The sequence below is a fragment of the Papio anubis genome, chromosome 4, assembly GCF_008728515.1.
Source record: "Papio anubis isolate 15944 chromosome 4, Panubis1.0, whole genome shotgun sequence".
Taxonomy (NCBI): Eukaryota; Metazoa; Chordata; class Mammalia; order Primates; family Cercopithecidae; genus Papio; species Papio anubis.
Window position 1 is genome coordinate 19472157 of NC_044979.1, and position 18009 is coordinate 19490165.

Consider the following 18009-nt stretch of genomic DNA (forward strand, 5'->3'; position numbering starts at 1 on the left):
TCACAGTCCTTGAGAGTGACCAATAATCTCTCTGGGGATTAACTCCCAGAGTCCAAAATGAACACACGCCCTGCAGGTTCACTAACTACATTAACCAGGTCATTTTCCAAGGCTTTGATTCTCTCATCCAACATGTGCATATTCAATTAGTTGTGGCCTGGTTTCCATCATCACTTTTCTAAATCAACCTAGCACTTCCAATCTCAAATGGAAAAATAATTTGCCATGGAACCATCTGATTCTGATCCTGATCCAACTTTTTGCCTGATATCAGATTCCTATTTGAGTAGTGGAGGATTAGTGTAACTCCCACGCTTGCCACAGGCATTCCTAAAGCTCCTTATCCTGTTTCGTTTTTTTCCTTTAACATTTATCACAGTTTGATATACTATGTACATCTGATATATATATATACACACACACTCTATATCTAATCAGATGTACATATAAAATTTAAAACCATCAGTTATACCAGATAAACACAAAACTAATCTTAAGGATTAGTTGATGCCACTAATGCCACCACAGAAAATGGTGGCATTTTGTGGTGTATCTGAGATGTACATACATATAGTGTGTGTATATATATATATATCTGATATACATAGTATATCAGACTGTGATAAGTGATAAAGGAAAAAAATTAAACAGAATAAGGAGCCTTAGGAATGCCTGTGGCAAGAGTGGGAGTTATAATAATCCTCCACCACTCAAATAGTAATCTGATATCAGGCAAAAAGTTGGATCAGGATCAGAATATACGTATCAGATATACATACGTAGTATAAATATATATGTACACACACACACTATATATACACTATATATTATTTCTTTTCTTTTTTTTTTGAGACAGAGTGTTGCTGTGTTGCCCAGGGTGAAGTACAGTGGTGTGATCTTGGCTCACTGCAACCTGTGCCCTGGGTTAAAGCGATTCTCCTGCCTCAGCCTCCCGAGTAGTTGGGATTACAGGCACGCACCACACTTGGCTAATTTTTGTATTTTTAGTAGAGATGGGGTTCCACCATGTTGGCCAGACTGGTCTCGATCTCCTGACCTCGTGATCCGCCTGTCTCGGCCTCCCAGAGTGCTGGGATTACAGGCATGAACCACAGCGCCCGGCCACTATATATTGTTTCTAGTCCATCTGCCCTACTAGACTTAAGTTCCACAATGGTTGGGAGTTTTGTTTGTTTACTGCTGTATCCTCAACAGCTCAATAAATTTTTATTGTATGTATGAATGAATGAAATGGGGAAAATAGTACGCAATAACTGGTATTGGTGAAACATTTGTGAATGTCCAGGAGTGATAAAAATATTTAATATAATTTTCAGTTCAGCATGAACACTGTTACTCAGAATAGATGCCAGACATAGACAACCAGTACAGGCAGCACCATATTGGTTCATGCTGGCTAGCTAGCATCTCTTTTTATACCCCTTTCTCAAATCTTTCACTGAATCTTGGCTGATGAAATACTTTAATCACAAAAATGAAGTTTCAAGACTACTAGTGGGCAATATAGGTGACTATTATATAACTGTGGCAGAAAGAAAGCATTTTCTAAGCTTAATACCCATGCAAGTAATCACTATAGAAAAGAAAAACTTAATTTAAAATGTTTTAATATTTTTTATTAATCTACTTTATTTGTTTTAAATTTTTGTGGGTATGTAGTCCATATATCCATACTGCATATGGACATCCAGTATATTTTGATACAGGCATACAATGCATAATAATCACATCAGGGCAAACGGGGTATCCATCACATCAAGCATTTATTCCTTCTTTGTGTTACAAACAATCCAATTATACTTTTCTAGTTATTTTGAAATGTATAATAAATTATATTGTTAACTGTAGTCACTCTGTTGTGCTATCAAATACCAGATCTTATTAATTCTATTTTTTTTTTTTTGTAGCCATCCTCACTGTCCTCCCACTCCACTACCCTTCCCAGGCTCTGCTAACCATCACTCTACTCTCTATCTCCAAGAGTTCAAGTGTTTTAATATTTTTTAGCTCCCACAAATAAGTGAAAAGTGTGTCTTTCTGTGCCTGGCTTATTTCACTCAACATGATGTCCTCCAATTCCATCCATGCTGTTGCAAATGACAGGATCTCAACTCATTCATCTCATCTCATCCTTTTTATGGCTGAATAGTAAGTATTCCACTGTGTATATGTACCACATTTTCTTTATTCCTTCATCTGTTGATGGATGCTTAGGGTGCTTCCAAATTTCCGCTATTTTGAATTGTGCAGCAATAAACATTGTTGTGCAAATATCTCTTTGATATGCTGATTTCCTTTCTTTTGGGTATTTATCTAGCAGTGAGATTTCTGTATCATATGGTCATCCTATTTTTGGTGTTTTGAGGAACTTCCAAACTGTTCTCCACAGTGTGTGTGCTAATTTACATTCCCACCAACAGTGATGCATTTCTCTGATGATCAGTGATGTCGAACACCTTTTCATACATCCATTTGTCATTTGTATGTCTTTTTTTTCTTTTCTTTTTTTTCTTTTGAGACGGGGTTCCACTCTTGTTGCCCAGACTGGAGTGCAATGGCGTGACCTCGGCTTACTGCAACCTCTGCCTCCTGGGTTCCAGTGATTCCTCTGCCTCAGTCTCCTGAGTAGCTGGGATTATGGGCGCCACCACCATGTCCAGCTAATTTTTTGTATTTTTAGTAGAGACGGGGTTTCACCATGTTGGCCAGGCTAGTCTTAAATTCCTGACAGGTGATCCACCGGCCTCAGCCTCCCAAAGTGCTGGGATTACAGGCGTGAGCCACGGGACCCAGCCTTGTATGTCTCCTTTTAAGAAATGTCTGTTCAGACTTTTTGCCCATTTTCAAATTGGATTGTTAGATTTTTTTCCTATTGAGTTGTCTGGGCTCCTTCTATATTCTGATTATTAATCCCTTGTCAGATGGCAAATATTTTCTCCATTCTGTGGATTGTCACTTCACTTTGTTGATTGTTTCCTTTGCTGTGAAGAAGCTTTTTTGACTTGATGTGACCCCATTTGTCCATTTTTGCTTTGGTTGCCTGTGTTTGTGTGGTATTACTCAAGAAATCTTTGGGCCAGGTCACTCACAAATGGTTGGGAACCTCATGTGTGCTCTGTTGTTACTGTTTGCACCCCCTGAAGGGGCTTCCAGTGGAGGAGGCCTCTGGACTAGGGTTTCTGTCTTTGTGTTAAATCTCTCCTCCAGTGTGGCCCAGTGCCAGGTGGGCTCCCGTGGGAAGCCTGCCGTCAGAACCAGATTGTTATTGTTGGGAAAGACAAAAAAGGCAGAAAGATCCCAGAATATCTGATCTATTTTAATGGCTGGAACAGAAGCTGGGATCAATGGGCGGCCGAAGATCATGTGCTTCATGATACCGATGAAAATCGTAGAATACAGCATACATTGGCAAGAAAAGCTGTAGCTCGCCTGAGGAGCACAGGAAGAAAGAAGTGCTGCAGGTTGCCTGGTGCTGATTCTGCTTAAAAGCCTCCTCATTGACAAAAAAGATGAAAATGATGAAAACTCATTAAGCAGTTCCTCTGACAGCAGCAAAGTATGAAGAAATAAGTGAAGAAAGTGATACTGAAGAAAAGACTGAAGTGAAAGAAGAACCAGAGCTTCAAACAAAAAGAGAAATGGAAGAAACAACAGTAACTACAGAAATTCCTGAAGTTCTGAAGTAGCAGGAGGATGATTATTATTACATTAACGGAAGGAAATGGTTAGTGAAACTTTCTTTTTTTTTTTTGAGACGGAGTCTCGCTCTGTCGCCCAGGCTGGAGTGCTGTGGTCGGATCTCAGCTCACTGCAAGCTCCACCTCCCGGGTTCCCGCCATTCTCCTGCCTCAGCCTCCCGAGTAGCTGGGACTACAGGCGCCCGTCACCTCGCCCGGCTAGTTTTTTGTATTTTTTTTAGTAGAGACGGGGTTTCACCGTGTTAGCCAGGATGGTCTCGATCTCCTGACCTCGTGATCCGCCCGTCTCGGCCTCCCAAAGTGCTGGGATTACAGGCTTGAGCCACTGCGCCCGGCCTAGTGAAACTTTCATGCCAGACCAAGATCATAATGATCTTGGAAGCATTTTGCTCTCAATGCAGCCTTTTCAGCCAATGAGAGGCCTCGTCACCATCATGCTATGCCACATGCCAGTAGGAACGTGCATTATATCCCAGAAGAAAAGAATGTTGACCTTTGTAAGGACATGGTGGATGGATTAAGAATAACCTTTGATTACACTCTACTGTTGGTTTTACTCTATCCTTATGAACAAGCTCAGTATAAAAAGGTGACTTTGCCAGGTGCGGTGGCTTACGCCTGTAATCTCAACACTTTGGGAGGCCGAGGTGAATGGATCACCTGAGGCCAAGAGTTGGAGACCAGCCTGGCCAACATGGCGAAACCCCGCCTCTACCAAAAATACAAAAATTAGCCGGGGATGGTGGCAGGAGCCTGAAATCCCCAGCTACTCAGGAAGCTGAGGCATGAGAATCGCTTGAACCCAGGAGGCAGAGGTTGCAGTGAGCCAAGATGACACCACCACACTCTAGCCTGGGTGACAAGAGCGAGACTCCATCTCAAAAAACACAAAAAAACAAAAACAAAAACAAAAAAAGGTGACTTCATCCATGTTTTTTTTTCTAATTAAGGAAATTGCCACAAACCCTAATACGACCCAGGAGGAACTCTCTCCCAGCCTGTCTTTGTTGAATTCATCCATGCCACAGTCCACAGAGAGTCAGCCAACCATTAGTGAACCAGACACCCCCAAAAGGCACAAAGCCGAGTTGGAAGCATTGCAGTCTCTGAGGCGGTCCATGAGCCACACCACCAACTGTGACAGACTTTCTGACAGCAGCACCTCACCTCAGCCCAAGGGCCAGCAGCAGCACACATCCGCCAGCATACCAAGCTGTTTTTGCACCTGGAAAAGAAGACACCTGTGCACAGCAGATCGTCTTCACCTATTCCTCTGACTCCTAGCAAGGAAGGAAGTGCAGTGTTCGCTGGCTTTGAAAGGAGAAAAACTAATGAAATGAACGAGGTCCTATCCTAGAAGCTTATGCCTGATAATTACCCACCAGGTGACCAGTCGCTTCCACCTGTTACATTTACGGGGCATAACATTTGCTGCAATTGTTTGTAAAACTTCCAGAAATTCTTGGAAAGATGTCCTTTTCTGAGAAAAATCTGAAGGCTTTATTGAAGCACTTTGATCTCTATTTGAGGTTTTTTAGCAGAATACTGTGATTACTTTTTCCTAGAGTCAGCTTATGTCACTTCCTGTGAGGTGCATTACACAGCAAGAATCTCCGGGCTATTTATTACAATGTTGATGGTTCTGTAAGAACAACTCCTCTGTCTAGCTTGGTGCTCTGGGTTCCAGATGAACAACTATCAAGGTGGTGGGTCTTTACCCAGAGCACAAACACAATGCCCACGTGAGGGCTCTGACAGAGGTGGGCCCTGTTGTTTGAGATGCCCACATACTGTAGTTATTCTGTTAGGAATTGTTTCCTGGGTGCCTATAGTGCTCTGACACAACACTTGCTACTGTGTAGGCCATCTGTGATAGCAGGAAAAAAGCAACTGGGTTCACAGTGAAATGTTTGTGGAAGCATACATAGGTTAGGCTATTTCAATAGACATTGCAGTTCATTAGCGAGAACCACATTATTTTGTTATTTGCTAGCATTAAATAAATTTTTTTTTGCAAATTGGTTTCATTCTTTTGATGAAGCTGAGCAACTCTGTCCAACAAGGTTTAGTTTGTACTTGGAAACCACAAAGTAGTCTCAAAGTATGTTAGAGGAACTCGATATTGATGGCAAAAGAAAATTTGCAGCTATACATTTGCTTCTAAAAGTTCCCTCTCTGTGAAACATTATTTTTGGTGATCTAAAGAAAGCATTGCCTTTCTTGTTTGAGATTTTACAGCTATACTTTGCTGTGTAATGTTATGGTTACCTGTCTGTAAAATGTTAGTTTTAGTGATCTAAATAAAGCCTATCTTGTTTGAAAGAAAACAAAAACAAAAACAACACAAAAAGAAGTCTTCGCCCACACCAATGTCCTGGAGAGTTTCCCCAATGTTTTCTTGTAGAATTTTCCTTATTTGAGGTCTTAGATTTCAGTCTTTAATCCATTTTGATTTGATTTTTATATAGGGGAGAGATGGGAGTCTAGTTTCATTCTTCTGCATATAGAACTCCAGTTTTCCCAGCAAAATTTATTGAAGACTGTCCTTTCCCCAGAGGTTCTTGGCACCTTTGTCAAAAATGAGTTCACTGTAAATGTATGGATTATTTCTGGGTTCTCTTAATGTGCTCCATTGGTCTATGTGTCTGTGTTTATGCTAGTATCATGCTGTTTTGGTTACTATAGCTCTGAGGTATAATTAGAAGTCAGGTACAGTGATTCCTCCAGTTTTGTTCTTTCTGCTCAGGACAGCTTTGGCTATTCTGTTCTTTTGTGGTTCTGTATAAATTTTAGGATTGTTTTTTCTATTTTTATGAAGAATATCATTGGTATTTTCATAGGGATTGCATCGAATGTATAGATTGCTTTGGGTAGTATGAACATTTTAACAATATTGATTCTTCTAATCTATGAACATGGAATATCTTTCCTTTTTTGTGTGTCCTCTTCAACTTCTTTTTTTTTTTTTTTTTGAGATGGAGTCTCGCTTTGTTGCCCAGGCTGGAGTGCAGTGGCGTGATCTCGGCTCACTGCAAGCTCCGCCTCCTGGGTTCACGCCATTCTCCTGCCTCAGCCTCCGAGTAGCTGAGACTACAGGCGCGCACCACCATGCCTGGCTAATTTTTTGTATTTTTAGTAGCGACGGGGGTTTCACTGTGTTAGCCAGGATGGTCTCGATCTCCTGACCTCGTGATCAGCCCACCTCGGCCTCCCAAAGTGCTGGGATTACAGGCGTGAGCCACCACGCCCAGCCTCTTCAACTTCTTGCATCAATGTTTTATAGTTTTTATTGTAGAGATATTTCACTACTTTGGTTAATTCCTAAGTATTTAATTTTATTGGTAGCTATTATAAATGGGATTACTTTTTTGATTTTCACAGTGTTTGCTGTTGGCATGTAGAAATGTCACTGATTTTTGTTTGTTGGTTTTGTATCCTGCAATTTTACTGCATTTGCTTATGAGTTCTAATAGTTTTTTGGTGGAGTCTTTAGGTTTTTCCAAATATAAGATCATATCATCTGCAAACAAGGATAATTTAACTTCTTCCTTTTCAATTCAGATGTCCTTTATTTCTTTATCTTGTCTGATTACTAGCTAGGACTTCCAGTACTATGTTGAATAACAGTGGTGAAAGTGGGCATCCTTGTCTTGTTCCAGATCTTAGAGGAAAGGCTTTCCACTTTCCCCATTCAATATGATACTAGCAGTGGGTCTGTCATATGTGGATTTTATTGCTTTGAGGTATGTTCCATCTATACTCAGTTGTTTTTGGGGGGGGTTTATCATAAAGGGATGTTGAATTTAATCAAATGCTTTTTCAGCATCAATTGAAATGATCATATGGTTTTTGCCCTTCATTCTGCTGCTATGATGTACCCCTTGATTTGCATATGTTGAACCATTCTTGCATTCCTGGAATAAATCTCAGTTGGTCACGAATGATATGTTGTTGAATTCTGTTTGCTAATATTTTGTTGACAATTTTTTCATCCCTCTTCATTTGAGATATTGGGCTTTAGTTTTCTTTTTTTGATGTGTCTTTGGTTTTGTTATCAGGGAAATACTGGTCTTAATGTGTTTGGAAATATTCCCTCCTCCTTTCTTTTTTGGAATAGTTTGAGTAGGATTGGTATTAATTTTTCTTTAAATGTTTGGTAGAATTCTACAGTGAAGCCAATGGGTCATGGGCTTTTCTTTACTGGGAATGTTGTTATTATGGCTTCGATCTCATTACTTGTTACTGGTTTGCTCAGGTTTTGGATTTCTTTATGGTTCAATCTTGGTTGGTTGTATGTGTCTAGGAATTTATCCATTTCTTCCAGGTTTTCCAATTTATTGGCATATCATTGCTCATAGGAGCCTCTGGTGATTCTTTGAATTTCTGTAGTATTGGTTGTATGGTGCATACATATTTGAGATGGGGGTCTCACTCTGTTGCCCGGGCTGGAATGCAGTGGTGTAATCATGGCTCACTGCAGCCTCAACTTCCTGGGCTCAGGCAATCCTGACACCTCAGCCTCTCAAGTAGCTGGGGCCGTAGGTGTGTGCCACCACACCTGGCTAATTTTTTTATTGTGATTTGTAGAGATGAGGTCTTCCTATGTTGCCCAGGCTGGTCTTGAACTCCTGGGCTCAAGCCATCTGCCAGCCTCAGCCTCCCAAAGTGCTGGGATTACAAGCCTGAGCCAGCATGACTGGCTGGTTTTAATATTTTTATATGGAAAAAAAATCATAGGCAAAGTTTAAAGGCAAATGACCTACCAGAATGTGACAAAAGTTAATGCTCAAAAGAGCTCTTGAAAACTCAGTAAAAAATAACATTTTATATCTAAAACTGATTCAAAGTTTTAAAACTCTCAGGAACAAAACAGCACATTTACTCTCCTTTATTTATTCTCTGATCCCACTTTCGCTGAGACGTTGAGAAGAACCAATTCCAATATTCTCTCTTATTTCTGACCTCCCACTTTATAATGTGAAGCCTAATAGATACATCCCTAGAGAGAGAATCAAACTTCACAGTCAATATATGCCCCATTCCAATTATAAAGCGGATTGTAAGTCCAGATTTCAGACATACCACATTCACTAGCTGATCCTCCCACCAACTGGAAGAACTGCTGGGCAATTTTCATATGATCCCTCTGAAAAACAAACTGAGCTGATATAGAGGAATAAGGTAAAAATATTTTTATCATACTTTATGGTTCTAACACATTTGTCAGGATTTAACATATACTCTTGTTTTAAATATTGCCCCAAACAATGCTAATTCTCATTAACATAACAACTAGACCCGAAACTGAATTAAAACCTGTGCAGGGACGGGAAGAAAAGAAGAAAAATAATCAAATCCTTAAATTCTATCCTAAAACTTCATTAAATGAACTCAATCATTCTACAAATATCTATTGCTCTTTTACCATATATCAGACCTTGGAACAGGAGCTATAGATATAACAAGCAGTATTTATTAAACTCATTTATTTAATAAATATTTGCTGCATATCTATTATACAAGGCACTGCAGAATGCACTTGAGATAAAAAGATTTATTCATATCCCAGTTTGTTCCAAAAAGAACAAAGAATGCTACATTAAGATGGATAAGAGCAATTTTAGACAGTGTTTTGGTGTTTATAAAACTAACTTCTCCAGAGAAATAATTTTCCTCACTTTACAGATGTCAAAATTACAGATATACGGAAGTTAAAAAAAAGTCCCTGCAAAGGCCGGGCGCGGTGGCTCAAGCCTGTAATCCCAGCACTTTGGGAGGCCGAGACGGGCGGATCACACGGTCAGGAGATCGAGACCATCCTGGCTAACACGGTGAAACCCCGTCTCTACTAAAAAAAATACAAAAAAACTAGCCGGGCGAGGTGGCGGGCACCTGTAGTCCCAGCTACTCGGGAGGCTGAGGCAGGAGAATGGCGTAAACCCAGGAGGCGGAGCTTGCAGTGAGCTGAGATCCGGCCACTGCACTCCAGCCTGGGCCACAGAGCGAGACTCCGTCTCAAAAAAAAAAAAAAAAAAAAAAAAAAAAAAAAAAAAAAAAGTCCCTGCAAATAAGAATGAAGTTGCACAATGATTTTTAAGTTTATTAAATAACTTGCTATTTAAAAATTGGACCCTTTTAAGAAAGCAGGAGTCTTTAGGGTTATAAGTTTTTTTTTTTTTTTGTCTCTAAATAACACAACATTCTTTTCACAATGGAGTCTGGATTGGGGGATATGGAGAAATAAAAGGAGCTACAGGAGAGCCTATTGCTGCTTGTACTTTGATAGTCATTTTGTTCTCTTCCACACACCTATAACTTTGCAACCTACAGATTATCAGTGATTTCTTCCTCTTATTATTATTATTATACTTTAAGTTCTAGGGTACATGTGCATAACGTGCAGGTCTGTTACATATGTATACTTGTGCCATGTTGGTGTGCTGCACCCATCAACTCGTCAGCACCCATCAACTCATCATTTACATCAGGTATAACTCCCAATGCAATCCCTCCCCCTTCCCCCCTCCCCATGATAGGCCCCGGTGTGTGATGTTCCCCTTCCCGAGTCCAAGTGATCTCATTGTTCAGTTCCCACCTATCAGTGATTTCATACTCACTGAACCCATTTCCTGGCCAAGGGCTGCATTGACCACTCCTTTGAGAATATACTCCTAGAAATATGGAATAACACTGATTAAGATGAATGTGGAGCTATGAGATTATTTTCAAATTAACTCCTTGCATTAACTCAATATTTTATATAAATTATCAAAGATTACCTATAGTTACTTTTCTCTGTTCTATCCCTGGCTTGAATGAAAGAATTAGGAGTCACTCATTTAGTTTCCAGCGGCCAAGAATCTATATAACAAAATTTACCATATTTGTAAATTCTCAACCTTAAGCAAAAATAATTCAAGGGAAGCTCTAGGAGATAAGTTTCATTTCATTTAAATTCTATGGAAGAAGAAGTAAAATGTTGATATAATAATTTTTAGTACCTTCTCAACCACTGCCACTGTCTGTGACCATATCATATACATTATTTTCCCTTTCCAATTTTTTTGAGACCGAGTCTCGCTGTGTCGCCCAGGCTGGAGTACAGTAGTGCGATCTCAGCTCACTGCAACCTCCACCCCCAGGGTTCTAGCAATTCTCCTACCTCAGCCTCCCTAGTAGCTGGGATTACAGGCCTTAGCCACCACGCCTGGCTAATTTTTTTGTATTTGTAGTAGAGACGGGGTTTTGCCATGTTGGCTAGGCTGGTCTCGAAATCTGGGCCTCAGGTGATCCACCTGCCTCAGCCTTCCAAAGTGCTGGGATTACAGGCGTAAGCCACCACTCCTGGCCCCTTTCCAATGTTATAGTTACTTTTCTTTGCTAGTAATCCTTTTCCTAAAAAAAAAATAAAAGTGTCCTCTGATGTCCATTTATAAGGTATTCTCTCTTTTGGAGTCTTGAGGCCTCACTTGTATCCCTTTTTTCAGACTTGGTTCAATTCTTTAATAGATACCCTCCCTAGCGAGCAGCGTTATCAATCTTTCATTTAAGAGAGCTCACACACAGAACAGCATGAAAGAAGCTGAATCTTTTAATATACTTGAGAAATATACCTGTTTAAACTTCATGGGGTCTGGAAATATTTTCGTCAGTCCTTCATTCAATAAATGGAATGTTTACTATGTACTTCATGTACACAGTGTTAGAGATACAATATAGACACAGTCCCTGACTATAAGGAGTTAACAATCCAATGGGGAAGAAAGACAAGTTATAGACAATTTATGAAATAATTGCATGTATCTAGTTGTTAGTTTCATCAGAATTCTAAATTTTCATATTTCCAAACACTAAAGGAATTTTCCAAATTTCTTTACCCTTTTTGACAAAATGACTATACACAAGGGAGTTTAAAAACATGAAAAAGCCCAGAACATTCATTCTCATATCGCAAGTCGCATATAACATTCCTAAATGAATACATATGGTCTTTTCCTGGTATTCTACAGGCAGGAGTCTGCCTAATCTTCTCTAATATGACTTCCAACTAGATTTCTGAAGTTCCACTTTTAGCAGAACTTGGTTAGTAAAAATGTAAAACATTCTCAGTTACCTGAGGAGTAGTAGGTTCCAGATCCTTAATTAAGTTATAAGCTTCTTGTACATCATCTGAAATACAACAAAGTAATTATACTAGTCTGTATTCCAGAAAACCCTTCTGAAGCAGTCCCTCCCAAAAGATAAGATCCTTCAGTACTTAAATATTCAAGGAAACATGATCTGTTTTATCCGTCTTCTAACTCTCCATATTCGGTGTTGAGTAGTTATGCTAAAAATAACCAAATCAAATATCCTTAGAAAACTCATATTAAGCCATGAAGTACCTTAAAAATTGTTGAAGCTAAGAACATGGATGAGGCATTCTATGCCAATGGCATTGATAAGAAAAGCAACAATTTTTTTAAAAAAGAGAGATATATATATTAAGTATATAGGAATTAAATGACATGAAGTCTGAGATTTGCTTTAAAATATTTCAGGAACAAAAAAGAGGTGCTGAATGAAAAAAGAAGACTGGAAATATCTGAATCCAAGGTGAGTATTTGGGTGTTTACTGTACTATTTATTTTTGTCTATGTTTGAAATTTTCCATAATAAAAATAATTTATAAAATATATATGCTGTTTATTTCATTCTTGTCCAAAACATATTTCTTTTTGCTTTTATATAAAATAGAGGCGGGCCGGGTGCGGTGGCTCAAGCCTGTAATCCCAGCACTTTGGGAGGCCGAGACGGGCGAATCACGAGGTCAGGAGATCGAGACTATCCTGGCTAACCCGGAGAAACCCCGTCTCTACTAAAAAAATACAAAAAACTAGCCGGGCGAGGTGGTGGGCGCCTGTAGTCCCAGCTACTCGGGAGGCTGAGGCAGGAGAATCGCTTGAACCGGGGAGGGAGAAGTTGCAGTGAACGGAGATCATGCCACTGCACTCCAGCCTGGGCGACATAGTAAGACTCTGTCTCAAAATAATAAGAATAATAATAAATAAATAAAATAAAATAGGACGGTTTGTAAGTTCATATTCTTATTTTAATAAATAAATTTTCCTCCATGAGGAATATGTTGTCCTGGTTGGTTTCTACCATGCACCTAAAAAGGCCCACATTGTAACTGCAGGGCCCATGACCAAATGCCACCACAAATGCATGGTGGCTGCTACCCTGTACTCACAGCTGTTAGAAAAGGCTGCTTCAGGCGTTTGTCTAACAATTGTAATCTTACTTAGGGGCAATAAATATCATATCCTCTTTGAATAATAGTATTTCTTATAAGCAGCCTGGGATACAAAGAAACAAAGGCAGACAATCAAAGCAAATAAGAAACAGTTAATACTTTTTTCAAAAGACACAAGAAAATGTGAATGTACATTATGCAACAGGCGAAACTAGAAAAAGAAAAAAGAACTATAAGGGAAGGGGAGGAAAAACAATGAAAAAGAAAGAATGGATAGAGAATAAAGTACAGAAAAATGAAAGGAAAAAAGAAAAAACAGAATGAGGGAGAAGAAGGTAGGAAGTGACAGAAGAGGAAAGGGGATAAAAAAAGGCACAACAAATAACCACCAATAAACTTGTTCTATGAACTTGTTGCAAATATATTTTTGGAAGTATGGATTTAAAAAGTGAAGTAAATAGTTCCATCAGACATATTTAACTACTCTAAAATACCTCATTGTAAGTAAGACTAGGACACATTTTTCTTACCTTGACGAAGGTAGTAAATCACCAAGTTTAGCCTAGCTTCAGGAATGACATCAACTAGGGGAGGTAAAACCTGCAAAGCCCCTTCACCTCCTCGGAAAACAACCTAGAGATATAGAAATCATGCTCTTATGGCAATAATTATGTATATATTTCTTAGTGACAATGTTTAAGGAGCTGGCACATATAACTGGGTTCATGATATTCAACTAAAATAGTACTGGGAATCAGTTGATATATTGAGAACTTTTACTATTGGCGGAATTTATTATTGCCTACCTAATCCGCATGCTTCTTACCTTCTCTCTTCTTTTCCTTCCTCTCTGCTTTTGATCCTTCTTAACAGCCTTGTCATAACTAAACATTTTATTTTTAACCCTATATAAAACCTACCTCCATTATCACTCTCTCTAAACCCTTGCCCTTTTTTATTCATAGCACTTACATCTTTATTTTATTGTATATTTCTTTATCTGTTTATCTATTACATCCACCAGAATATAAGCTCCATATGGCAAGGAACTTTGCATTTACTGTGTACTCCTAGCCTCTAGAACTGTGACTAGTATAGTCAGCACTCAGTTATTTTTTGAAAGGATGAATATATTTTTGAAGCTCTATTTATATATATGACCTTGACTTCGTTGGAAGAAAGCCATGATCTAAATTATAACAATATACACATATTGTATACCCACAAAAATTTAAATTAAAAATTTGAAAAAATAAAATTATAATAACTATGAGAAATAGAATAAAAGCATAACCCTTATTGTGTACATCTCTTTTCCTCTCCATAAGAACTGCAGAAAACTCCTAAAGTACCCAATAATTAACAAAACTTCTAGACAGACATTCTACATCAAAAACTCCATGAAGGGACTTATATATCCTTTCTGAGCCTGTTTCCTCATCTCTAAATGGCATTAGTAATGGCTACCTTTCAGGTTCTTATGAGGATTAAATGAGCTAAAGTGGGCTAAATGTGTGGCACGTACTTCCGTGTTTCATTGAATTAATTTAGTAAACATTCATTAGCATGTACTATATGCCCACTACTGTAACAAGCACGGGAGTTATAGCAGGAACAGGCCACTACCCTGTCACCACAGACTATTCAAGTGGGGACAGACCTCCATAAAGCAAACAAATAAATATGTTATCAGGTGCTAATAAGTATTACAGAGATAAGCTAAGAAATCAAAACAAACAAAAAAAATCCATGAAAGGACAAGTTATTTTGCGTACTGTTGTATTTCTAGAGCCTGGCATAGTGTATGGAATGTAGCAAACTGTTTCACAAATAAATGCACAGAAAGCAAGGTCATCCAGCATGAACTACATAATCTCTTCTCTCAACCCCAAAATATCTATCTAGTGATCTTTTTTGTTTCCTCTTTGAGATATTCCCTTCTTTTGCCAAGATTAATTCATTCACCTGTCTTCTTGATCCCATGGACTTCTAACTCCATCTGGACCTCTTTTCCCCTTTAATTATTGTACCCTCAGTCTTCCCAAAGTCCTGGTCCTACTTCTCAACTTTAAACACACACAAGGGGTTTTTGTTCTCTTGAAAAATCTTCCACTTGGTCCCACTGTTTCCTCTAGATAGTGCCCTATTTTTCTCTTTTCTTTCAATGCCACACTTCAAAAGTATGTGGCTTACTGCTTCTACTTTCTTCTCATCTTTTCACTCCTTAACCTCTCAAAACATTGGCTTCTGCTCTCAGCATACGAATAAACTCACTCTCAGGAGTCACAAATTCATCTCTTTAGCCAAATTCAATGGACTTTTCTGTCCTCTTGCTCCATGATGTGTCTGCAGTTTTGACACGGATGCCTACAAGATAACAATAACAACAACAACGCCATTTTTTCTTTTTTTTTTTAGACGAAGTCTCTCTCTGTCACCCAGGCTGGAGTGCAGTGGCGCGATCTTGGCTCACTGCAAGCTCTGCCTCCCAGGTTCAAGCCAGTCTCCTGCCTCAGCCTCCCGAGTAGCTGGGTCTACAGGCGTCTGCCATAACGCCTGGCTAATTTTTGTATTTTTAGTAGAGACAGGGTTTCACCGCGTTAGCCAGGATGGTCTCGATCTCCTGACCCTGTGATCCGCCTGCCTCGGCCTCCCAAAGTGCTGGGATTACAGGCATGAGCCACCGCGCCCTGCCTATCAATGCCATTTTCTAAATGCATACTGTGTGAAGCACCTTACATATTACCTCATTTAATCTTCACAAAAAAAGCAAGATAAGTACTTTTTTTTTTTTTTTTTTTTTTGAGATGGAGTCTTGCTTTGTCGCCCAGGCTGGAGTGCAGTGGTGCTATCTCGGCTCACTGCAACCTCTGCCTCCCGGGTTCAAGTGATTCTCCTGCCTTGGCCTCCTGAGTAGCTGGGATTACAGGCGTGTGCACCAGCATGACCTGCTAATTTTTGTATTTTTAGTAGAGGTGGGGGTTTCACCATGTCGGTCAGGCTGGTCTTGAACTCCTGACCTTGTGATCCGCCCGCCTTGGCCTCCAAAAATGCTAGGATTACAGGCATGAGCCACTGCACCCGGTCAAAATAAGTACTTTCATTTTCCCTATTCTACACATGAGAACACAGATTCAGCAATGTTAAGTGATGTACCCAAAGTCACAAAGCAAGTACATGGTAGAACTTGATTTTGACTTCAAATCTAACTTCAAAAGTTGATGTTTTTTAACAACCACTTATATTGCCCTGATATTTTTCAGGTTTAAAAAATATATAAAAGTAATATGTGTTCACTGGAAAAAACTTAAAGTATTGGCCGGGCGCGGTGGCTCAAGCCTGTAATCCCAGCACTTTGGGAGGCCGAGGCGGGCGGATCACGAGGTCAGGAGATAGAGACCATCCTGGCTAACATGGTAAAACCCTGTCTCTACTAAAAAATACAAAACATTAGCCGGGCAAGGTGGCAGGCGCCTGTAGTCCCAGCTACTCGGGAGGCTGAGGCAGGAGAATGACGTAAACCCAAGAGGTGGAGCTTGCAGTGAGCTGAGATCCAGCCACTGCACTCTAGCCTGGGTGACAGAGTGAGACTCTATCTCCAAAAAAAAAAACCAAAAACTTAAAGTATTAAGAAAGAAAAATTTCCATATTCTTACTTCTCTTTCTAATCCCACTCTCTAAGAATTATCCCTATTTCATGTTCCTTTCAGTCATATATTCATATAGTGTTTCTTTACCATAGCTGTATATTATATCCACCTGGGATGCTTTAAAAAAAAAAAAAAACTGATAGCTGGGCTCCAGACCAACTATTAAATAAGATTCCCTGGGGGTGGGGCCCATGCATCATTAATTTCATTTTTTTTTTTTTTTTTTTTTGAGACAGAGTCTCGCTCTGTCACCCAAGCTGGAGTGCAGTGGCCGGATCTCAGTTTCCTCGCTGTAAGCCCGGGCCTCCCTGGGTTTACCATTCTCCTGCCTCAGCCTCCCGAAAGTAGCTGGGACTACAGGCCCCACCTCGGGCCTCGCGTTTTATTTTCAGTAGAGACTTGGGTTTCACTCTGTTAGCCAGGATGGTCTCGGGACCTCCTGATCTCGGATCCGCCTCCGCCTGCCTCCCCAGCTGGGATTACAGGCTTGAGCCACCGCGCTCGGCCATGCATCATTAATTTCAAAAGCCTCCCAGGTGATTAAAATGTGCAGTTGTAAATGACATTACATTATCTAGATGCTTCTTCTTGTTTGCCCTTTCTTGTCTCATTTGTTGATACTCCTTCCTCCAGTCTCATAAATACAGATGCTATTTTGGAACCATATTTTTCTGTTTTTAATCCTTTCTACAATATTTATTTAACTTCAGCAATTGAAAACCTTCCATATTAATCTGTCAATACTCTTACAATAACTCCTAAATTTATTCTCAAGTCTTTATCTTTCTCCAAGCTTAAATTCCAGACTACCATATAACCCATAATGCTCCAGAAAAATTAATCTGGCTTCTATTTAGAAACTAAATTTAAAGTTAAAAGTTAGATGCAGAAACTCATAGTAGAAACTATCCAAATAAAACTGTATCTGTGATGGAGGCCTGAATTAGAGACGAAATGGAGTAAATATAAGACATTGCCAGCAAGAAGAGAATAGGATTTAGTAACTGAATAGGTACTGGAGATAAAGAGAAGGGGAGAATCTAAAACAGCTGTGGTTTACTGGAAGAATTGGTACTACAAAAAGGAATAGAGAAATCAGAAGGAAAAAGCATAGTTATTATTATTGCCACTTTTGGATGAAGAATCTCAGTAGTATTAGTTGATTTGCCCAGTGTTCCCCGGTATCTGAATTGAGAGCAGCTGTTCTGCATCTCACTATATTACATGGTTGATAGAATCATAATCTAGCCCTAAACCCAACCACCCATCCAATTTGAGTGTCTGCTATTCCCCAGTACAAATTTACTGTTCTAGTAAGATAAATCTGCTCACAATCGTTTACATATGTCACCCTCATTCTAGCTCCATGTCCTTGACTAGAATGAACTCTCTAAATCTCAGCCAT

The 18009-nt window shown here is 39.5% G+C and overlaps 1 protein-coding gene and 1 pseudogene across 3 annotated transcripts in view; one reads left to right on the plus strand and one right to left on the minus strand.

The window, feature by feature from the left end:
- The window catches only part of TTC26 (tetratricopeptide repeat domain 26), a 65681-nt gene that overhangs the window by 12331 nt on the left and 35341 nt on the right, over window positions 1-18009 (minus strand). For all 3 annotated transcript variants that reach the window (XM_021936318.2, XM_021936316.2, XM_021936317.2), the window contains 4 exons: window positions 13485-13587; window positions 11833-11888; window positions 10337-10390; window positions 8802-8865 (listed from right to left, as the gene is read on the minus strand). In XM_021936318.2, the coding sequence (XP_021792010.1) occupies window positions 8802-8865; window positions 10337-10390; window positions 11833-11888; window positions 13485-13587 (277 nt within the window). The remainder of the gene's footprint in view (window positions 1-8801; window positions 8866-10336; window positions 10391-11832; window positions 11889-13484; window positions 13588-18009) is intronic.
- On the plus strand, window positions 4570-5465 carry LOC103883282 (annotated as a pseudogene).